Below are 24,156 nucleotides of genomic sequence, written 5' to 3' on the forward strand. Positions count from 1 at the left end.
TCAAAGATCAGACTGATGCACTCACTGGAGATCTCCATATTTCTCTACGCCTGCGATTCATGGATCGTAACAGCTGAATTAGCGAAAAGGATACAGGCCACAAAGATGAGATGTTTCCGAAAGATCTTCGGCGTCACATACAAAGACTGCGTCACCTATGAAGAAATACGACAAAGGATCAGACAAGCCATTGGTCCTCATGAAAATCTCCTGATTACAGTGAAAAAATGTAAACTGCAGTGGTATGGGCATGTCTCACGATCATCAGGACTTGCCAAAACAATCATGCAAGGTACTGTAAAAGGAAAAGTAAAGAGAGGCAGGCAAAGAAAGACTAGGAAAGAGAACATTCGAGAGAGGACAGGCGTGACATTGAGCGACTCACTGAGAATGACGGAAAATCAATATGAATGGAGGAAGCTGGCTGTTCGGTCTTGTGCGGTGCCCCAACGGTCTACCAGACTACGGGACTGATGATGATGATGATGATTTCGATCTGTAGATATAACATTGTAGGCTGAAGTTAATTTTAGTGATAAAAGCGCAGGAAACAAAGTTGGTCAGCTATTAAAACATAGTTTGGTTTCCATTTTTTCAACCACCACAGTCAAATTATCCTATATGACCAAAACGCTAAAGTGCAACTGAACAAAAACGTAATTGTACATATGCAATGGTATCACGTGTTTATACGTTGCTATGACGTTTGTCATTGTTCGTGGTATATTAAATTTGTTCTCTTCCCTTCCCCCAATTTTGTGAAAATATTACAGGAATACGATGATACTTATCTTGGCACTTAAATATTTTGGAAATGTGCATCAATTAAATGTTTGCAGAATCCCAAGTAGCTGAGTAAAATTTTATATGACGTAATTTCTGGCAATTTCAAAATAATGTGTCAATAGGATTAAACACAAATGAGCTATAAACTCTGAGTCTGGTCTGTATTAAAACATATATCCAGTATTATATGAGCCAGGGTCAATTTTCATCGTAACAGATTTAAACTAATGCATATGACTATGCTCAACATCTTTTACTGAATAGCATTCATCTAACAATTTCTAATAGAGCTGAAGAGTTCAATGTGTCCATTTCATTCTTGTTGACATTAAAATCCATGTAAACCAATACAATTTAAAGATTTTATATCATCTTATATGTTTCTTATGTGAATAATTAATTACAACAGATCCCGTTCACGATAAAATTTATTTCATGAAGACACAAACATTATATGATGCTCTCCTGTATTTGGAGGGTCAACTGCAGATCTTCAATAAGTAACATGCCCCTCACCCCCACCTTGCGTATTATTGCATAACAAATTTTCAGTAAAGTGGACCAGAAGATTTTGAATTGAGAACTCATTCAATTTGTTGCCAATAAGAATCGCCGAAACAAACGAAATTGTGAACTCACAAGGTTTTGAAATTGATAGACGTTGTATGCGATTAAATTATGCAGGGAACTGACATTGCCATATAGTTTGCTATCCGATGACGTGTATATGCCACAAAATATTAAGCAAAATCATGCCTCTGTAATTTACGATATAGATGATAGCGTTGGAAGAAGTCGAATTACTTCGCTTTCATCCATGGATTTATTTTAACTGCTTTTCTGGGGGCTAACATCGAGTTGCCAAAGCAGTACAACATTTAACATTTTATTAATGGTCATAGATGAAGATATGAAAGACACGTCGACATGACCTAGCTACACATACATTCCTATGTGTGAACTAGCAGTAGTTAACAAACTGAATTTCATGGCCAGTTAACGAAACGTAGTACGATCAAATTTTTATTTTTGGAGAGACTATAGTGGGGGGGGGGGTAGGTGGCCGTGGCCCGAGTTCAATAAAAATTGATCCGTTCATAGATTTAAATTACATATATCTTGATATGCTAATTGATCCATTTATAGATTCAAATTACATATATTTTGATATACTAATTGATCCATTCATAGATTCAAATTACATATATCTTGATATGCTAATTGATCCATTCGTAGATTCAAATTACATATATCTTTATATGCTAATTCATCCATTCTGCCAAACATAATATACAGATTAGGGCATCGTCATGCAAGCGAACACAACACACAGACAAATGCAATATAAAATAGTTATAGGCGCCACATAGGGGTCGTATGATAATGATACATGTGACAGTTTGTTTACATGTGTTGACACCAGTGGGCTGTAACGGGAAATGCTATGTAAAAATATCCAAAAGTTTAAAATTGGGATGGTATCAGTGGGTCATAACGAGAACTTAACTTGCAAATGGCAAGATGAGGTCCTAAATGGCCTCTAACATGGCAATGGGTCTATAGGGTCACCACGGGACTTTGACAATGCAGTTGTACTATAGGGTCACCAAGGGATTTTAACATTGCAATGGTACTTTTGGGAATTTAATATGGCAATGATACTATGGGGTAATGATGGGAATATAACATACGACACTATGCAGTCATAACGGGAAATGTAATGTTAAACGAGTTGTATAATACTATATATACATATATAGTTATTTTGTCTAAATCTTTCTAGCGAAACAGTTGAAGACGTTGCAATAATGCTACAAGCCAACATTCGCCTTACAATTGAATGCAAATTGTAGATGTCTTTATGCGCCACCTATACTTACATATATAGAAATATACATTCTCTACTGCCTATTTGTTTCTTTCCTCTCTTTATCTCAGGATTTTTTTATTTTCCCCACCTCGTGATCCAAACAAACATTTCTCTTTGATACTTTCGATACTTTAATATATGCATATATTAATATATAATAAATTGGTCCCAAAACTACATGTCAGTTATAAAGTATCCTACTTTATAATTCACATGTAGTTTTGTGACCAATTTTTGTTAAAGGGCCTGTTGCATCTCTCGATGATAGTCCACAGTAGGGTGCGACAGTTTATTGATTCCTCCTGTCTTAGTTGGCAGGGTAGTAACTCTGTTATTATTTGGAGTTCCTCTCCATTTGAAGGTTACTTTTGTAGTTTAAGTTTGCGGAATGCAATGACACACACAAGTGACGACGATTTTCAGGACACCTAGTTTCTTCACGGGGATAAATACGTATACACTTTTATATTTCTGTACGAGACAAAGAAAGTAGACTGCTGCTCAGTGTTTCTGGTCGGTCCTGTTATTGGTGTTGATGACTTAAGCTCGAACAAATCTATGTTTTTATGGGTAAGTTCATCCTTAATACGTGCCATAAGAATCTGCCTACCAATAGTGAGTCAGAAGGAAACACTGGTCCATGTGTCTATTATTTTTGTGTTTTGGGGTTGAGTGTGGTAAAGGCTAGCTAAATGTGTCTCTGTGCTGGGCGTGACTGTGGAAAATGCTAGCTGAAACTTGTCTCTATGATGTGGTTGACTGTGGTAAATGTTGGCTAAAAGTGTTTCCATGATTGGGTTGACTGTGGTAAATGCTGGCTAAAAGTGACTCTATAATGGGTTGACTCATGATTATTTGCTGGCTAATGGTGTCTCCATAATGGGGTTGACTATGTTTAATGTTGACTAAAAGTGTCTCCATGATGGGGTTGACTGTGGTAAATGCTGTCTAAAGATCACTCAATGATGTTGTGTTGACTGTGGTAAATGCTGGCTAAATGTATCTCCATGATGGTGTTGACTGTGGTAAATGATGGCTACAGGTTTCTCCATGTTAGAGTTGACTATGGTAAATGTTAGCTGCAAGTGTCTCCATGATTGGGTTGACTGTTGTATATGTTGGCAAAAGGTGTATCCATGATGGTGTTGGCTGTGGTAAATGCTGTCTAAAGGTGTCTACTTGATGGGGTTGACTGTGGTAAATGTAGGCTAAAGGTATATCCATGATGGAGTCGACTATGGTAAATGCTAGCTAAAGATGTCTCTATGATGGGATTGAATATGGTTGATGTTGCCTAAATGTGTCTCCATGATGGGGTTGACTATGATAAATGTTGGCCAAATCTGTCTCCATGATGGGGCCGACTATGGTAAATGCTAGCTAATGGTGTCTCTTTGATCGGGTTGACTGTGGTAAATGCTGGCTAAATGTGCCTCCATGATGATGATGACTGTGGTAAATGATGGCTAAAGATGTCGCCATGTTGAAGTTGACTGTGGTAAATGCTGGATAACGGTGTCTCCATTATGGTGTTGGCTGTGGTAAATGCTGGATAACGGTGTCTCCATTATGGTGTTGGCTGTGGTAAATGCTGGATAACGGTGTCTCCATGATGGGGTTGACTGTGGTAAATGATGGCTAAAGACGTCTCCATGATGATGTTGACTGTGGAACATGCTGGCTAAATGTGTCTCTATGATGGGGCTGACTGTGGTAAATGCTGGCTAAAGGTGTCTACTTGATGGGAATGACTGTGGTAAATGCACGCTAAATGTGTCTCCATGATGGGGTTGACTGTGGTAAATGCTGTCTAAAGGTGTCTACTTGATGAGGTTGACTGTGGTAAATGCACGCTAAATGGATCTCTGTGATGGGGTTGACTGAGGTAAATGTAGGCTAAAGGTATATCAATGATGGGGTCGGCTATGGTAAATGCTAGCTAAAGGTGTGTCTGTGATGGAATTTAATATGGTTGATGTTGGCTAAAGGTGCCTCCATGATGGGATTTGATTATGATAAATGTTGACCAAATGTGTCTCCATGATTGGGTCGACTATGGTAAATGCTAGGTAAGGGTGTCTCCATAATGGCATTGACTGTGGTAAATGCTGGCTAACGATGTCTACGATAGGGTTGACTGTGGCAAATGACGGCTTAAAGTGTCTCCATTATTGGGTTAATTGTCGTAAATGTTGGTTAAAGGTTATGATACGGTTACCTGTTTGTTTATGGGGTGTGTGTGATGATCCTGATTATGCCACACGCTGTTACTCTTAAGTTGTTCAAATGATATTTCTTCGATTGTGGTCGTGTTTGATGTGTAGGACGAGCAATACGTGTAGGAGTAATCAACAGTTGGTTTGCTACTTTTTCTGGATTTCTTATTAATTTCTGTATTACATTGGTTCATTTCTTTCTTCTGTTCAATACAGTGCCGGCATCACTTAATTATCGTGAAGTGGAGGAAGAGGAGACGAAGTTTTAAACACTTCTATTTTTTCTTCTCGTTTCATCCCTGTTGGTTTTTTTTGTCACTCTCTTTCTTGTTGTTTTGTTTCTGATCGCTTTTTTAGGATATTCTGGAAATATCTCCGCGTATTTTTAGTTATTTCGTCTAAATCCTTCTTGCGAAACAGTTGAAGACGTTGTAATAATTGTCCGTACCGTTGCAAATTGTATGTGTCTGCAAATCGGTTCGATCAGTCAATGATTGTAAATGTAATTTTTGTAAGTGTAAAATCTTGGTGAGATTAGAATTTGGAAAGAAATGAGTCCTCTATCCATCCTTTGTAAGTTAGATTTCGTCCTTCCATATGTGATATCGTTCCAGAAAATGTGTCATTAATATATTTTAGGTCCAGCGGTGAATCAGCAAAAAAGTAGCCACTTTTAGCAAAGATCCTATCATCATAGGTAGACAGTCTCCTCGTTGATCGAGCATAGTTTTCTTTTGACTGATGATCATATTTTTGCTTCACAACTTGAAAATGACGACCTTTTCCTGATCAACACTTTTGTATCTTGTACAAAGACGCCGTCCGTTTGAAAACATATAAACAACATTTACACGTGGTATTGTTTGATTTCGTTGGTTGCTTTGAATTATTTATTTTCGCATTGTAGCATTCGATTTGGTCAATATTGGCAAAACATCCTAATATTTAGCCAGGCGAGGAGGGGGATCTGTTTGTAGAGACGATATTGTGTGAACATATACTGTTTCATGAACAAAACTACAAATGTGAATCGTATCATCCCTTATATACTGTCGCTCGTCTTTACTGATTGTGGACGCATCGTATTAACTTAACTGCGAGAACCAGTAACTTTTGTAACACACCTGTTCTGTCTTGTAACAAACCTGTTCTGTCTTGTAACAAACCTTTTCTGTCTTGTAATACACCTGCTCTGCTTTGCAAAACACTTGTTCTGTCTCATACATTTGTTTTAGGAGAAGTCACATCGTAAAGCTTATGAGCAGTCCCAAGGCTAGTACAAGCAGGTGACTTTCTCGCGACAGTACTTCCTATCTTTATGGCAGGAGATATTTTTGTCTTATTCTTCTTCTTGAACACCACTATTTCCTTCCTTGGGGACCCAAGTGGCCGAGTGGTCTAAAGCGCTCTCCGTCACGGATCACTGCCATCTCACCTCTGTCTGTGTGGGTTCGAGTCTCGGACTCGGCCAATGTGGATATGTGAGAAAGCTTTACTGTAGCTTCTCGTGGGTCGGTGGTTCTTTTGGGGGTTTTCCCGGGTTCTTCCTCAACCATTAATACTCCCGCCATGTATAGCCTATCTTGTGCTGAAAAATGGCGTTAAACCCTATAACAACAACAACAACATTCCCTTCCTCATTTTGGGTCTAAATATGATTTGTAAAGGAAATTTTCTTTTCTAATTTAAGCATTATAGATTCTTAGATCGCGCAATTGCAGTTGTGTCAGGTTAACGTTTTGTTTTTCAAAATGCAAAAAACGTTTCTTTTGATATGGTGTGTGAATCATAGTTTGTAGCAATTGACAAAGTTAAACCATCGCAACAATTTCTTTAATTTGTAACAAACGTAACTATTTTTTAACAAACGTATCTGTACTTTTGTGTTTTCTTAGCAGCTGAAACCGTACAGCATACGAATTATTTTGACAAGAGGATGAGACTGAAAGAAAGATATGGTTAAAGACTGTTCGAAAGAAACGATGTGAATAATTGTTTGATAATTATTTTAGACAGACACAAACGATGACTTATACTTTTCAGGATCACCTTCATGGCATCAGCTGCAAATTAAATTGGGATAACATCTCAAATACTCGGGAGTGGTAGATTTTAATCGATGAGAAAATGCTGCTAGGACTCTAGGGTCTTAACGTCTGTACAGAAAGAAGGCTAAACCAACAACATGAGTAGCATCAGCAAGCAATATTTTTCTCTAAAATACAAAGTAAAAATTTAAGAAACACCTGGCGTATTTTGAATAAAAAACCAAATAACCCACAAGTCCAAATATATATAATGTTCCGAACAAATTCCAATAGAAAAGAATATCCTGATGGAATAAACTGATGGAATACAGAATGTCTTTGAATGAACTGACAATAATCCAAAGTAGTGTGTGCATAAATACAGCAGTGAATGAATACTGTACTAATTCCAATGAATATTATACATCAATAATTACTCTCTTATGAATGACCTTAAACAGGAACGAATCGGTCGCTTATCAAGTCCTTATTTATACACATTTATACTTGATTTTGATGTGAATAAGTCCAACGGAAAATTCTAACCTAATTGTTAACAAAACTGTGCAAAGGATATCTGAACTAAAATACTATGTAAACATAAAAATTACAACTTACAGTCATGTTGTAGCACACTATTAAATATTCTGTGACGACTATATGGCCTTAAATTAAGTAAAAGAAAGAAAACAAAAAAAAAAACAGAATTTGTAAAAGTTAACAAATACACTGGAATACAAGGTGAAAACTTAAAAAGACATAGTCATAGGTTCTATCTCAAGTCCAACTGTATGAAGTTCCAGCTGAATTCCAGTGGCATTCTAATAAAATTCCAATATTAAATGTGTTGATTTGCCAGCAGTTTCTAATGCACTAATGTGTCAGTGGACTGGACTGTGATTCAGCGCTAACACTTTTGTTTTGATGTAGCACAAAACTATAATTCGAAAATGCTCTTTCAGTAACTGCATTTCTCACTCCTAACTCAAAAATGCTCTTTCAGTAACTGCATTTCTCACTCCTAACTCAAAAATGCTCTTTCAGTAACTGCATTTCTCACTCCTAACTCGAAAATGCTCTTTCAGTAACTGCATTTCTCACTCCTAACTCGAAAATGCTCTTTCAGTAACTGAGTTTCTCACTCTTCTTTCTCAACCTGAATCTTACTTAATATTATTTTCATCTTGTGTTTTCATACTCAGTTGTATTAATTTCAAGTTAGAGCCAGACAGCGACTTTCCAGTCAAACCCATAATGATTTGAATATTTAATCCAGAGTAATAGAGAAATACTATGTAATATATCGTTTACAAAACAAATGTCCCTGGTCAGGTAAAAAGTGAGCTTGCTTGTTGGTAAAGATCAAGAAAAAATAAAAATGTATATAACATATAATCATTAGGAAAAGCCAACAAATAATACAAATAAACACATAAAGCAATTGATAATACTACGCAATTCAATTAGTGTTTCAGTGGCATCGTCATAGTTATTATTGAGCCTATATGTTCCTTACTGCTGGCTAACACTTTCACTTGTGATTTGTTCTGAAAGTTTGAACAACACAGAATAATGGGCATTGAGACAGATAGTACTATGTTCTTCATTTTGTTGAAATAACACTATTGAGTCCTGTAAATAATAATGGCATTATGATGATGTCCTTTCCTATTAAAGTTTAATTTCTTCTTGGACTTCAGATAGCATGTCATCATAGATGACAATATGTATTCGACTAAAATCAGACGTGATGCCAACGTTTTCGCAAGCAATGACGTCTACAAGCAAAAACGTATTCTCCTTGACTTTCTTGGATTAGTTTGTAAGACGATTGACACTGTTACGTATATTTAATTTGCATTGTTTGTTATGTGTTTTATTCATCATATGCTATGGGTTATATAAAATTATATTTTATAGCTGATCGTATCCAAAAGTAAGTTAATTTTCCATCTGACCAAATTCATTCATTTTAGTTTTGTAAACAACATGTTTATCTCATTCTGAACATTGGAAATCCCCAATGAAATGCCGGGTCAAACTGATGTTCACAACATTCAATATTATAATAGTAGTAACGCCTTGTCTACTTTTAGCTTGGATTGTTCTGGAAATAAACTCTTGTCCTACATACTGGTTTTTCTTTTGAGTCTTATTTTTTATACAAATTTATTTATCTAGTACGGTATTCGAATGTATACAAATCATTTCAGAAAACTCTTTTTCTTAAATTTAAAATCACCTCGTTTCGGACTTGTCTAAATCCAAAGTATTATTTTATATTTTTGAGAAATCAAAAGAGAAAGCAACAAGCTTTCACATTGTCATCTGAAATGGAAAACGTTAACCTTTCCTGTGTTGGATTTAAAATAGAGTCCTTGAAAATGGATAAATTAATACAGCTTGCCAGTCGATATGATCTTTCTGAGGTGAAGGCTTCTTTAAAGGAGCAATAAATAAAAAAAAATATTTTTGTTTACTATTTGGAAGAGGTGAATTTTGGATGAATAAGTGTTCATCTGGCTCTAGCTTGCATGTTACGGAATTGAAATTAAACTAAAAGAATGAAATTGAGTGAAGAAACTTTGAACTTTAGGAATAGGAGAGAGAGAGAGAGACAAAAGTAGTTACAGAAATAAGACAAATAAATGCAATTGGAGAAAGAGAACAGAGAGATACAAATCCAGTTACCAAAACTGGAAAAACAAATAAAATTGAGAAAAATTGGAGAGAGCGACAAATGCAGTTGTAAAAAGAGGAGAAAGGAAACTTGCAATATTTAGAAAGACGAGATAGCGAGAGACAAATACAGCTGTAAAAACAATAAAGAGAATTGAAATTGCAGAAAGAGGAAAAGTGAGAAAGTGAACATAAGCTAATGCAAATGCGAAAATGAAAGAAAGAAAGGGAATTTCAATTTACAAACCCCAGTCTGGTTTAATGATGGAGACTGTTTACCATTCATGTCGACAGGTATTATGTCATGCATGGGTGATTCTGCCAATCCTATTCCTAATAAAATGTTAAGGGACAAGGAAGCTGCCCTGAATCTTTTAGTATCAGTCAAATTGTTAAAAGTGAAGCATCTTTCAAATGAAGATACAGAAATGTTTGTTCTTGACTTTGTTTCTAATTTTAAATATATGTTGTCAAAGGCATGTGATGATGCAAGAATTAATCTACACTCTACTCAGTCATGATAGAAATTAAGGTTTACAAAAATAGATAGGAAATTAGATGTCAGCCTGGGGAATGAGTTTTATCTCTCTAGTCCTTGCCTCTAAATCCTCTTCACGCTAAGTATTATGATCCTTACGCGGTTGAAAGGAAAGTGAGTGATTAAAACTCTATCATTAATACGCATGGAAGGCTAGAATAAAAATAACTTTGCCATATAAATATGTCAAGGAGTATGCTGATAGAAATAGCCATATTAATTATGCAGTCAATTTAGTTGTATCCTGCCCCCCCCCCCCCGCCATGCAGTGAAGATTTGAGCGATGGAATTAATCGTGCTGTAGTGAGTTTGGTGTAATCTGGACAATAAACTTCAAATCTGCGGTCACGATAAAATCATGATAAAAACAGCTATTACTTGAATAAGAGCACTTGTTTCCTGATGTACCAACAAGAGCAAATCAAATCTACCGTAACATTGAAATTGTAGGTTCCACACCTGTGAAACAGAATGCGTACACGATGAACCCTCTAAAACAGGAATTTTTGTGAAAAAAATTCAGTATTTGCTAGAGAATGATTTCATAGAACCGAGTGAGGCACATGGAGGGATATGATAATCTAACTGCAGCAGCACTTTCATGTTTATTGAAATATTATATTATTTCTTGTGTACTTTGTGTCACTCAGAAGATTTTATCTTATGTAATTTGTATCACATGTACATTTGACTAATAATTACAAGAAAGCTGTATTGCATAAATCTTTCATTTCCTTAACTGAGGGGAGGTGTTATGTATATTTAATTTGCATGGTTTGTTAGGGTTTTATTCATTATATGCTTTGGATTAAACAAATCGTATATGATAGCTGACCTTGTTCAAAATCAAGTACTAAAATTATTTAAAACTTTATTCCTTAAGACTGTACTAGCACTTCAAAGATTATTTGGAATGCAAGTCGCAATGGATAGTTCCGAACATGGCACACTGACCAATCAAAAAGAAGCATCGATTTCACTGCGTAGTTAACCGTTATTATCCTCCACATTTGCTCACAAATACAGACCACGCTCGGTACCTACATTGCAGAGAAATGTAAAGATTACACAGAAAAATTACAGAATTTTATCAGAAAAATGTTTCTTAGTTGTGCATCGGGCACATTAGATGCAGACTATCGCTATTATGAACGAATTCAAGAGGACATTTTTTAATGTACTGAAACTAAACACCAGCATGGGAAAATGTATGCATTGGAAGTAATACACTATTTATAATCATATTTTATATATAAATACACAAAACCTTTAAAATAATGTTATTTGTTGTGCTTGTGAAAATGTTGAATACAATTTTATGCTAATTGTATTTGAATTGTATATCATATTTGAATAATGAATCTACATGCAATATAGAAAATGTGTATACGTGTTGTTAATTTTTGTCTTTTTGTTACCTTGGTTTTAAATCAAATTAAATTCAAATATTGGAATCCTGCATCATGCTTCTACAATGCTGATTTAATTAAAATTTTCAAAATTGAGCATTTTAACTCATTTCAAATTATGGCGAACTATTTAATTTTATTATTTTATTTAATTTTATTATTTTGAATACAATTTTTGTAATGAAAGGTTATTAACAAATATTTTAACCTTATGATGAGGTGATAAAATATTTATTTTGTCTTTATTTGGCTTGAGACAATAAATAACAGCAAGCTATGTCCTGCCATTTAATTAAATGTTTGTCCTGCTGACTAGAATAAAACTAATCTCTTGCAAATTACTGATTTTATAACACCTACAAAATGTTATGACATCAGTGAAGTAAGATGAAACAAGTCACACTATTTGACGAACAAAGGAAAAAATGGATGCAAATATATCCCTGTTATTCTTGCATGTAGCAGCTTATTTCGATGTGCCATTATTATTTTCTTCTTTTTTAAAGAGATTATGAATAATGATGGTTTTACATGGATCTGAAACAATTTAAATTTTCTGGTTTATCAATGATACCCTGACAAAATATTTGATCCGTCCAACTGATGATACCCTGACAAAATGTTTGATCCGTCCAACTGATGATACGCGTTCACGCGGAGTAAAGAACGTAAAATATTTATTATATTTATTGTAAGTTTAATATTTTTTTCCCTAAAGATAATTAAACAATTAATTCTAGATCATACTTGTTTTGTTATTATTTGACATATATACATGTACGATATAAATTTAACGGGTGCAGACACATAAAGAAACACTTATAAACTTAAAAGAAGGAAGCCATTCTAGAAATTCTGATAATTAATAAGTATGCATAACTTTGCAAGAACAGAAATATTTCTTTTGTCCTCTTCTAGCAAAATGTCATCTCCAAATTTGTCAGGAACTTCGTTCTTCTTCATAGATTTCAAGCAAAGTACTGCAACTTTGACCTGATTTTCGCCATCGAGAAATCCAAATTTCATGAATATATCATTGTGTGTAATAATTCAAGCCTTTCTTTAACGCACGATCTGAAACAATTTTGCAGTCAGGTAGGAAAGTGTCAGAAATATTGTCGATACTATTGTCAGTAGAATCTGTGGCTGATGCTACTGAATCTGCCAAAGAGGGCGGAGCTCACCGTTCGATACTGCAAGTATGCCTACCGCAAGTTTGATGGGATTTGTTTGCTTTATATTTTAGGAAAATAAATTATTTGTTGAATTTGGTAACGTTTGATGCTTCTCACTATCTCGTATCTTAAAACCATATAGCCGTAATAACACTCTTTTTGTAGTACCACATGAAACGTTGAGGGTGATGATCAAACAATTGTGATTTGTGTCCCACAAATTTGGTTTTGACTGAAACAATGAGTTGAGCAATCAAAATGTAACAAGAATGGCGAAAGTACATTGATTGCTAAACTTTGAAGATCTTACATTTAGTCGATCACCTTGAGAAAGGATGATGCCACCATTACATTGATATTTTGAAAGCTGAAATACCATTAAACGACTAAAATACATTTTGTACCTTTTATAAGTTTAGGTTATTTCAAAGTGTAACAATATCGACAAAAGTATATATTTTAATTTCAAAGTCGGTATAAAAAATTAAGACACGAAACACATTCGGCATAATTGATCCATGCACAAATAAAGCGCAAATTGAAATCAACAAGTTGCATATAGCACATAAGTCTACAACATTCTCATAGAACTGTGTCAGATTAAATCTATGCAAATATTCTGGCGCTATCGTCCCTGTGGAATTAATTTTCCCATTCATGAAGTGTCACAATTTGACTAAAGCAATGTCCTGTATCAGCTTCTCCCAATTAGGCAAATCTATCTCTGGTTAAAGGTGTTAGACTTGAATCTTCCAGATATTTCAGCCATTTCCCTTTGAACATTTGGAACCGACTTTCAGAGTCATAATATACGTGAAAGGCCTCGGGAAGTGTGTCTGTTTCTTTGATTTGTATCTCGATGAGCTAGTGGTAACCAGACCGGTTTGCCAGAGCCAAGGATGAGATTCAAAGTTAGGTAAACTCACCTCATCACTTTTTGCCCGTAAAGCAGAAAGGTCGTGTTATCGCTTTTGCTAATAGGGCAGTAAAGTCTTGCTGTATTACTTGTAAAAATATAGGGCTCGAACTCCTAAATCTGCCAAGAAAGTATACAATTTTAAATCAGCATTGCTTATCATGTATTCCACAATGACGACGTTTACACAGTTGTGTGTGTGTGTGTGTGTGTGTGTATGTAAACTCTGCGAAATCTTCTTAATCTTCAAGACCCAATGGTCAACTAGGTATATACAGGTGATTGATGTGTGTTTTTTTTCCTGTCGACGAGGAGTTGAAAATAGTGACACTTGATCTGCCCAGCATTACGTCCTTGGTATTATCCAGAGCTGAGTAAATTTTCCCCCGCAAACATAAAATTTTGAGTTTTGCAAAAGGTTGTCTTTCATCGCTCTTTTAGACGTGGTCGTCTTTCTTCATTCTTTTGAACGTGTTTCCAAATCTGTGCCTTCAAAGGATCGGTACCGTTCTTTGAATGTCTGTTTCCTCATTGAATTCTGACTCCATATAAAATTGGTGTACGTTTGGTAAAGTTCCGCAACAGGAAAATGACAAATTTCGTATATTTTAATAAGCGATATCTGAGATTGCGAGTATGAAGCAATTTGGTGCTCACCCTCGTTCCTGTCGAATAATTGTTATTGATCAATGTGGCAGGAAGTCTGGTCTTGATAACATGTTTCACCACAGTACAACATAACAAAAGCATTTGTGTTCCTTTGCAATGATACTAAACACGATCGTACAAGTTCGTCAGTGTCAACGCTTTGTATTTGGCCAAATCTTCGCATTGAAGCACGTGTTCCACATCGATGTGTTATGACGATAATACACGACAGCCGAGGGGAATCGAGCTTATCTGCAAACACCCCCCCCCCCCATCCCCGGGATACTAGGAACACACATGGATGGATTGATTTTCTCTCTTTGAGATTCGACCACGTAAGAAGGCAAGCATGTCGCATTGGTTCGTTCTCCATGCAAACTGTTGGGTGGATTTAAAGGTTTAATATCCACTACGTCGTGAATTTTGGCATGCGTCCAAGTTTTGGATCAGTTTTGAAACGTCGATTGTTATCGTGTTCACACATTTTTATTACTTGCTGCCCTTAACTAAACTCATGCGTCGTTTGTTCGTACAACTCTTCCACGGTGAACTATTGGAAAGAACTTTTCATGTCTCGTGAAGGAAATTAACTGTGGCATCCGTGAAGTATTTTTTTTTAAAGTCACTGACCATTCATTGGTTTCGTAAGTTCCAATTATCCACAGAAAGTTCTCAAATTTGGTCTTCTGTTTCGTTTTCTAACATATTGCATCTTCGTGTCTTCATGTACACACAGATAATACTAGCGAACGCAAAACATCGACGGATGAGAGAGAGAGAGAGAGAGAGAGAGAGAGAGAGAGAGAGAGAGAATGAAATGGCACAATAGCTAGTTTGTTCTCGAAAATGAACTTCTTTTCTTAGAGTAACCCACACGCTTTAGCGATGGCAGACGCTTCCTTTGATGGATCGATACCTCCGAGATCAAGAAATAATTATCTACATTTTGTTTAGAGTACGAGGATGCATTTACTGTTGCAAAATGATGTCCATATCAGATAAAACTATTTCTAATGAGAATCTGAAATAGAGGTAGTTTTTTCTCTCATCAATTTCAAGCAAGTTAAACAGCAAATGTAAATTATTTTTCATTTGTAAATTTAAATGCACTTGATTCATATTGAATAATCATGTAACTTTTACTTGCAAAGCTGCAATTTTAATGGCTGAACAAGGTCATAATAAGAAAACTCAATCGTTCCACAAGCAGCAGAGACAAAATCTATCCACAGACTTTTACTAACTGGACATGCATGCAACAAGATTCGCTCGTCTGTATGTTTGCATTAACGTTTTAGTTTAGACAACTTGTATCTGATGTTTCTTTTACAACTTTATAATGGTGATGGTATGAATCCTGCAGATATGAGAGAGAGAGAGGAGAGAGAGAGGAGAGACAGACATACACACAGACAGAGAGAGATTATTATATCGTAAAGAGTTTGAAATAATTATAAAGAACAAAAACGTTCCCGCTTGAAGTTATATCCTTATTTATACAGAGTCATGTTGCAGTATCACAGCAAATAGTTTGGGGTTTTTGCATAGAAATAAAATGGAAGAGATTTGAAAATCATCACCATTTTTCATTATGATCTAACATCTTGATTTTAAAAAAAAAAGGAAATATGCAGTCATGTATCTTAGTTCTTACGATAGTAGTCACAATTTTCGCCTTTTGGATTGAAAATTTTGACTTAAACGTAAAGGAAAAATAATTCATTAAAGAAATCAATAAAGAATAAGATCATTTTATTTTACATGTCAATAAAGTGTGTGTGTGTGTTTGTGTGTGTGTGTGTGTGATTTTAACGTAGCTTTAAGAATGTTTTAGTCAAATCGGTACGATATCTGCAGTGTGACAGCCTAGCACTAGGGCATCATGCAACAGACATGTTGCATGATGTCCTCCCACCCAGCCCCATTATCCTGAGACCAGTCCTAACACCCCAGTCCCATTATCCTGAGACCAGTCCTAACACTAACCACTTAATGCTGAGTATGAATAAAGTAAATAATCATACATGAGTAATGCACATCATCACACATTAATAACGTAAAAAAAACCCACACATTTAAGACACAAATAACCACATACGAATAACGTAAATTGTTATATATGTTGTTGTTGTTGTTGTAGGGTTTAATGCCATTTTTCAGCACAAGTAAGGCAGTACATGTCGGCCATTATCAATATGGAAAACCCCGGGCAGAACCACCGACCCACGAGAAGCTACTGGCATGTTTTCTCACGTACCCACGTTAGCCGAGCCTGAGACTTGTCATATATTAATAACGTAATAATAATAATAATAATAATAATAATAATAATAATAATAATAATAATAAAACAAAAATACTACTACTACTAATAATAATATAATATAATAATAATAATGATAACAGCAACAATATTACTACTACTCCTGCTACTACTACTGCTAATAATAATAATAATAATAATAATAATAATAATAATAATAATAACAAAAATAATAATAATCATAACAATAATAATGATAAAAACAATAAAAATACTACTACTAATACTAAAATAATAATAATAATAATAATAATAATATTAATAATAATAATAATAATAATACTTTATTCAGCAATTAATTCCACCAGCTCATATTAATAACGTAAATAATCACATCAAAGACGTAAATTTACATATGTGAATAAAGCTAACAATCACAGATAAATTACGTAAATAACGTAAATAATTATATACAAAAAACATAAATAATCATGTATGAATAATCACATATGAATTACATAAATAATCACACATAAATAATATAAGAATCACATATTAAAGACGCAAATTACCACACTAACGTAAATAATCATATATGAACAACGTCAGAAATAATATGAATACTTTAAATAGTATAATTAACTCTTATGTATATTCAATTTGCATCCTTTTTTAGTTTTTTAATTCATTTTCTACCTGACCTTCATTATTGATTTTGCTTTTGTAAACAACATGTTTATCTCAGAGTCAAGTACATTGAAAATTCCTCATGAAATGGTGGGCCTATCTGTTGTTGACCACATTTTATATAATAGTTATATTATATGTTGTTGTTGTTGTTGTTGTAGTAGGGTTTAACGCCATTTTTCAGCACACGATAGGCTAATATTAATGGTGGAGGAAGAACCAGGAAAACCCCCGAAAGAACCACCGACCCACGAGAAGTTACTGGCAAGCTTTCTCATATACCCACATTGGCTGAATCCGAGACTCGAACTCACGCAGTCAGAGGTGAGATGGCAGTGATCCATAACGAAACGGAGAGCGCTTTAAACCACTCGGCCACTCGGGGCCCGCAATAGTTTTAGTAAAAGACCTTCTAATTACAAATAAGATTTCATCTTGTAAATATTTCAAATCTTCCAGCATGTTCTTATCCAATAGGTATTGGTATTTTTTTTCTTCAGAAAATGCTAATTGTGGCCTGAGGTCAAGTACATGATTGCATAATCTTGTTTATATAGAAGTTATTCATTCGTGCTTTAGGATCTGAGCAGAATCGTTGTTTTATTGTCGTGTCCAGTATTTCATGTATTCAAATTATCTAAGTCAAGTTATTCTTCTCTGGAAATACAAAGTGCTAAACAAATCATTCTTGGGAATAGAGACTTGGACTTAAAGTCAAAATCAAATATAACGATATTCTTGTGTTGTATTATTTTGATTCAATAACATAATCTTGGTAGATCACTATGACATATACACTCATAGGCACAGCAGCATTTCCAGCGCTGGGTTTATTTTGGAATAAAATTAAGATTTATTCAGAAATGTATTAATTAAGACTGATGTTAGAAATTATGGTATTATTTGGAATTTAATTACCAATACCTTTATTAGTTTTACAGTTTTTAGTTTGTATTCTAGGGAAAAAAATTATTTGTTGAATTTTACAAAACGTGTTGATTTTCCGTTTTTCCTATTATTTAGCTTAAGACCATATTTTCGTAATATAACTAAAATCATCGAGAACAAATAACCATTTCTGGAAAGTTCAATGATATAAAGTATACATGTGACCCTCGAGTACGTACAGTTTGCTTAAATCGATTAAAACAATTCTTAAACGTTCTCAATTGCGTCCCGATGATTATTTCTTTTGCAGACTTCAATAGCTCCTATGGCTTCTCGTAGGACACGGTTTTAAATGATGGCTGACGTCCAGCGGCTGACTTCCTCCGTAGCTAAACATGAATAAAAGCTTTTAGACGCTTATTGATACTATGTAGTGTAACAACTATATTACATAGGGAATCGGGGCCCCGATTGGGCTAGTGGTTTAAAGCGTTCACCGTTCCGGATCCCTGTCATCTCACCTCTGTCTGCGTGGGTTCGAGTCTCAAGCTCGAGTAACGTGGGTACGTGAGAAAGCTTGCCAGTTGCTTTTCGTGGATCAGTGGTTTTTGTCGGGTTTTCCAGGGTTCTTTCTCCACCAGAATATTTGCTTGTAACGAGTAACTGATACATTTTAGTAAAATTCAGTATTGTCAGAAGCCATCAATGACCCAAGAAATGAAATATATCTATTATTCACTTAGAACAGGCATACATTCAAGCTATTTAATGCACACACATATTGTCTGGAAATAAGTTTAGCAGACTTAAGTCACAGATTTATTACGGTACCGCGTGTAATAATGTCTGATGCTTATCGTTTATATTCTGCGGTGTTTTGTGTATATTAGCATGACAAAAAATTAGTTAAATAATTATTTTTTCTAATTCAAGTATAGAAAAACACACAAGAAAGCAAAATTGAAGAAACGAAAAAGTCGTTATGGAATATGAACCTGGTATTTTACTGTGGCTGGTGTAAACTCACCACTACACTAAAGATGTGATCAAAATGGCGGATTTCATTTTGGGATCAAACATGTTATGTTTGTCTTTTGGGAGCAGTTAACACGATTGGTTTGGTAATGCACTCCAGTGAATTATCAAAATAATTTCAATTGGAAAATACAATAATTAAGAGACACGCATAAAATCAATAAATGGTTTTATTTTATTTTTTTTTTTTCAGAGTGTCATTTTTCATGTGGAAACGCATCCAAGGTATACGTGGTTTAAACAATGTGTGACTTTGAACTTTTTTCCGACGCCGATGCACGAGTTGGCGTATCTACTTTTCACCTGCATTACCGTGTATGTGATTCCCCTTCTGTTAATAATATTCGCATACACGGCCATACTTGTCAAGATCTGCCAAAATGTGAAACTGGGAAAAGGTAAACATCTCCTTTTTATATCTCTCAAGCTCGAATACTATCCTGATTTTATTCTGTATCAATGCACAATCGATCCATACGATTTGAGAAGGAACCTCGCGTAGTATGAGGAAACTTAATGTATGTGTATTCATGCAGTTCACATCATACAATATTATAACATGTTTGGTAGCAAGTATTATAACATGTTTAATTTCAGCTAAAACTGTGTTGTATTGTGCTGACAAATATTGTTGGCAGCAAGTATTATAACATGTTTAATACCAACTTAAAGTGCGTTGTATTGTGTTGACTGACAGACACTGTTAGCAGGACAATATACTTATTTTTACCCGAACTATCCAAGAAATAGGTCTCGAATGTTCTTGAGTGAATAAGTTTATATTTACCTCATTGGCTGCTTCCCGTTAAGCTGTACTGACTGATAGAATACTAGTGTCAGCTGATGGCTGATCTTTGGGTTATGCAAAATTAATTTGCATTGTTTATTTGCTAGTTGTTTTTATTTTCATTTGATGCTCTAGATACTTGTACATTGGACTCATTTCATTCCTGACCTGAATCATTGATTTTGATTTTGTAGTAAAAACTTGTATTTCAGTCTGAGTATAAAACTTTGGAAATTCCCTATGACATGCGGGTCTACCTGTTGTTTACTACATTTTATATTGAAATGTTATAACTAGACTTCAAATTATAACGTATATTTTAGCTAGAAAACATTTGGAGCCTTCCAGAAGGAAACTTTCCATTACGCAATAGTATTTTTTAGAAAATGAAAATTGTGATTCGCGATCAGGTTGTAGACTATATAATCCTGTTTTCTAGAAATTAATTATTCGTGCTGTACGATCTTAGTATAATCAATTGTATTATTGTTGTCTCCAGTAATTCAACTAGGCTGGAGTTAATTTGTTAGATTAATTATTCGTGCTTTAAGATCTTAATATAATCAGTTGTATTATTGTTTTCTCCAGTAAGTCAACTTGGCTGGAATTAATTTGTTCAGATTAATTATTCAAGTGATCATTCTCTGGAAGTACAAAGGGCTACAAATGACATTCGAGGTAATAAGACTTGAATTTATAATGAAATTTCGAATAAATTTTATTTTTTGGATTATATTATTACCACTACTCGGGCCACCACAGACACATCAACACTACTAGCGTTGGATTTAATTTTGATTTACACTAACGTTTATTCAGAACATTGATCATTAGGACTTGTTTTGTAGAGTGATGTCTGACTTTACAGTTGCAGGCGTCTGCGGGGAGGAGGCGGTGCAGTCTTCCCCTCCACATGGACTTTTTAAAAAAAAATCCATTGTGCAGTATGATTTAAACATATCCCTAAAATATTGAACCTCCCAAATCCATCTGTGGGAACATGCCTCTCCCTTTTTTGACCCCGTTGGCATCCCTTTCAAGAACGGCTTGTCTCAATGACTTCGGCTTATCCCACCCACCAGAACATTCCTGTGGACGTCCATGCATACAGTTATACGTTTATTATAAATCATATTTAATCAGTGTGATTAATTTCCAGAATTTTCTTAAGATTTGGAAACACAGATCATTTCTCTATATGAAAACCTTTATTCGATTAAATTTTTAAGATCCCGTGTCGCCCATTCACATTGTAATCTACCATACATTAATAAATAAATTTTATTTTCAGAAAACAAGAAAAAATATATGACGTCATTTTTCTCTATTTGAAGAAAGTTTAAGCTGTATATGACTTTGTCCTTGCTATTATCAAATCATGTTTAGTTTTGCAATGAAAAAAATCCAACATAATTCCAGGGCATATAATTAATATAGCCATAAAAGCAGCCATCTTGAAAATAGTATATATTCTCCTAAACGGTTGGTTGAATCAGCATGGGGTTTTCTAAACAATTATTATGATGTCTAGTTGGCCCTAATGGTGCCATTTAGATGTTCAATATGCCTGCCACAGTGGTCATCTTGAATATCTTGCTAATAATATTTCTCTTAATTTAATGATCATATAAGCATTGGGTTTTCTTGAAGGATCCCTCATGAAATCTAGTTGGTTGTAAGTGAAAATGATGCCGATCCTACTTATAGTATCACTTCCACAATGGCAATCCTGGAAATCTTACTTTTCTTCTTCTGGTAGATGGCTGGTCATATCAATATTTCGTTTTCACCAAAAAGACTTTTAATAATGTATTGCTGGTCCTAAATATAATTGGTGCCAAATTGATATTGATTATGGCCTAAGTGAAACTTGCACCAAATTAGCATTAATGTATCGACCACAGCAATAATTTTAAAATTAAATCGTGTTACCGCAGAAGAATATCAAAAATGATTTCAACACTCCACAGTTAAAAAGAAGACATGGTCTTGGCATGAATGTCAGTCCCTTTGATGGCTTGAATGTCAGTCCCTTTGATGGCCTGAATGTCAGTCCCTTTGATGACTTTAATGTCAGTTCCTTTGATGGCTTGAATGTCAGTCTCATTGATGACTTGAATGTCAGTCACGTTGATGACTTGAATGTCAGTCGCATTGATGGCTTGAATGTCAGTCCCTTTGATGGCCTGAATGTCAGTCCCTTTGATGACTTTAATGTCAGTTCCTTTGATGGCTTGAATGTCAGTCTCATTGATGACTTGAATGTCAGTCACGTTGATGACTTGAATGTCAGTCGCATTGATGGCTTGAATGTCAGTCCATTTGATATTCGATGAATTTTATGTCAGTCCCTTTGATGACTGGAATATCAGTCCGTTTAATGACTTAAATGTCAGTCCCTTTGATGGCTTGAATTTCAGTCCCTTTGATGATTGAATGTCAGTTCCTTTGATGGACCCTTATTAATTTCTGCTATTTATCACGCTCAGCTTGACATTTGTTTCATCCGTGTCTAGTGGTGTATAAGGGTTTAAAGAAAAGGTTTAGTGTATATATTATCTTAATGAATGTATTGGATGAAAAGAGCCCATCCATACAACGAAAAGGGATAGAGGGGAATAACTCTTACATATGTATTATTATTATTAGGAGTATTAGTAGTAATAGTAATATTAGTAGGAGGAGGAGAATGAGTTTTTTCATCCTTACGTTATGCAGTCAAACTTAGATTGAATTCTGTCAAAAGAGTATTCGATTATTTTCTTCGCAGCAATACAGCAAGGACTGAAAATCTGAAACTCATTCGCGATGATAGTGGGCCCAATGAATTGCAGAAACTCGGGGCCAGCTTTGGATGGATTGGAACGGTTTGGCCCAAATGGGCACCGCGATTGCAGGGGCCCCGCGCATTAGCAATCTTTAAATATGTATCTATAGAGAAAAAGCAATTTTAAAGCGATGCAAGAAAATTTTAAGTTAAATATAAAAAAATCTGTCTTAAAGTTTATTACCCAATGTTGCGTTCACAGGGGACCCCGCGCGTAAATCCATGGGGCCCAGCCAAATTGTCCCAAATCGGGCCCCTGTTTTTCTAAATGTCCATTTCTGCAGAAACTCTCTTGTTTATGACAAACGGATATTAATATACATGTGTCATTTAGTGTGTTTTCATTTGTATATCCCACCAATCGGGTTATTTAATCTTGCAGAGCAGACCATTGCGCAGACTAATCATGAAGGTAATAATTTCACTTCGACTTCAAGATCAACACGATCAGCAAGAATGTGCTTACGGCGTTCGAACATAGGACGCCTACAAAAAGCAAGGATCAGAACATTCAAGATGACATTGGTTATAGGTTGGTATACTATAATAAATGAAACCTCCCTGTTTAAGACGACATTAGTAATAGGTTTGTATAATACAAAAATGAAACCTCCCTTTTCGAGGTGACATTGGTCATAGGTCGGTATACTATAATACAAAAATCTCCCCTCTGCAAGATTACATTAGAAATCTGTTGGTATACTCTTCAAGATGATATTAGTAACAGGATGGAATGCTGCAAAAATGAAATCCTCCCTCATCAAGATGGCATAAATAATAGGTTGGTATTTAAGAAAAAATGAAACCTCCCTTTTCAAGATGACATTAGGAATAAGTTTGTATAATATGAATACGAAACCTCCATCTTCACGATGATATTAGCACTAGGCTGGTAAAGTATTAAAAACGTAGCCTCCCTCGTCAAGATGAATATTAATAATACGTTGTAATACGATAAACCTCCCTCTTAAAGGGAAACCTTTGCAATGCAGATCAACTAAAAGATAGCAATGACCTGATATGAATATCTTATAACACAGAAATGGCCAGACTTTCATGCCAGAGAAATGCTTAGACATGCATGTGTTATAACACAGAAATGGCCAGACTTTCATGCCATAGTAATGCTTAGACATGCATGTGTTATAACACAGAAATGGCCAGACTTTCATGCCATAGTAATGCTTAGACATCCATGTGTTATAACACAGACATGGCGAGATATTCGTGTCTTAAAACACATTAATGGCTAGACATCCGAATTTTAGAACACACTAATATCTTATCAGGTAATAATAGCGAGACATACGTGTTTTACAACACACTAATGGTAAGACATGCATACATTCCATGCGCAGTAACTATTCGTATTTTGAAAAATGTTAATGTTTCCTTCCAGGTAATA

At 35.0% G+C, this 24,156-nt stretch overlaps 1 protein-coding gene across 1 annotated transcript in view; it reads left to right on the forward strand.

The window, feature by feature from the left end:
- Window positions 1-24,156, forward strand: part of LOC149800819 (adipokinetic hormone/corazonin-related peptide receptor variant I-like) — a 216,699-nt gene that overhangs the window by 170,713 nt on the left and 21,830 nt on the right. Inside the window, exons 2-3 of the mRNA XM_089954813.1 lie at window positions 19,331-19,535; window positions 23,134-23,283. Coding sequence (XP_089810939.1) covers window positions 19,331-19,535; window positions 23,134-23,283 — 355 coding nt within the window. The remainder of the gene's footprint in view (window positions 1-19,330; window positions 19,536-23,133; window positions 23,284-24,156) is intronic.

The sequence above is a fragment of the Sinohyriopsis cumingii genome, chromosome 4, assembly GCF_028554795.1.
Source record: "Sinohyriopsis cumingii isolate HCF-2022 chromosome 4, ASM2855479v2, whole genome shotgun sequence".
NCBI classification, from domain to species: Eukaryota; Metazoa; Mollusca; class Bivalvia; order Unionida; family Unionidae; genus Sinohyriopsis; species Sinohyriopsis cumingii.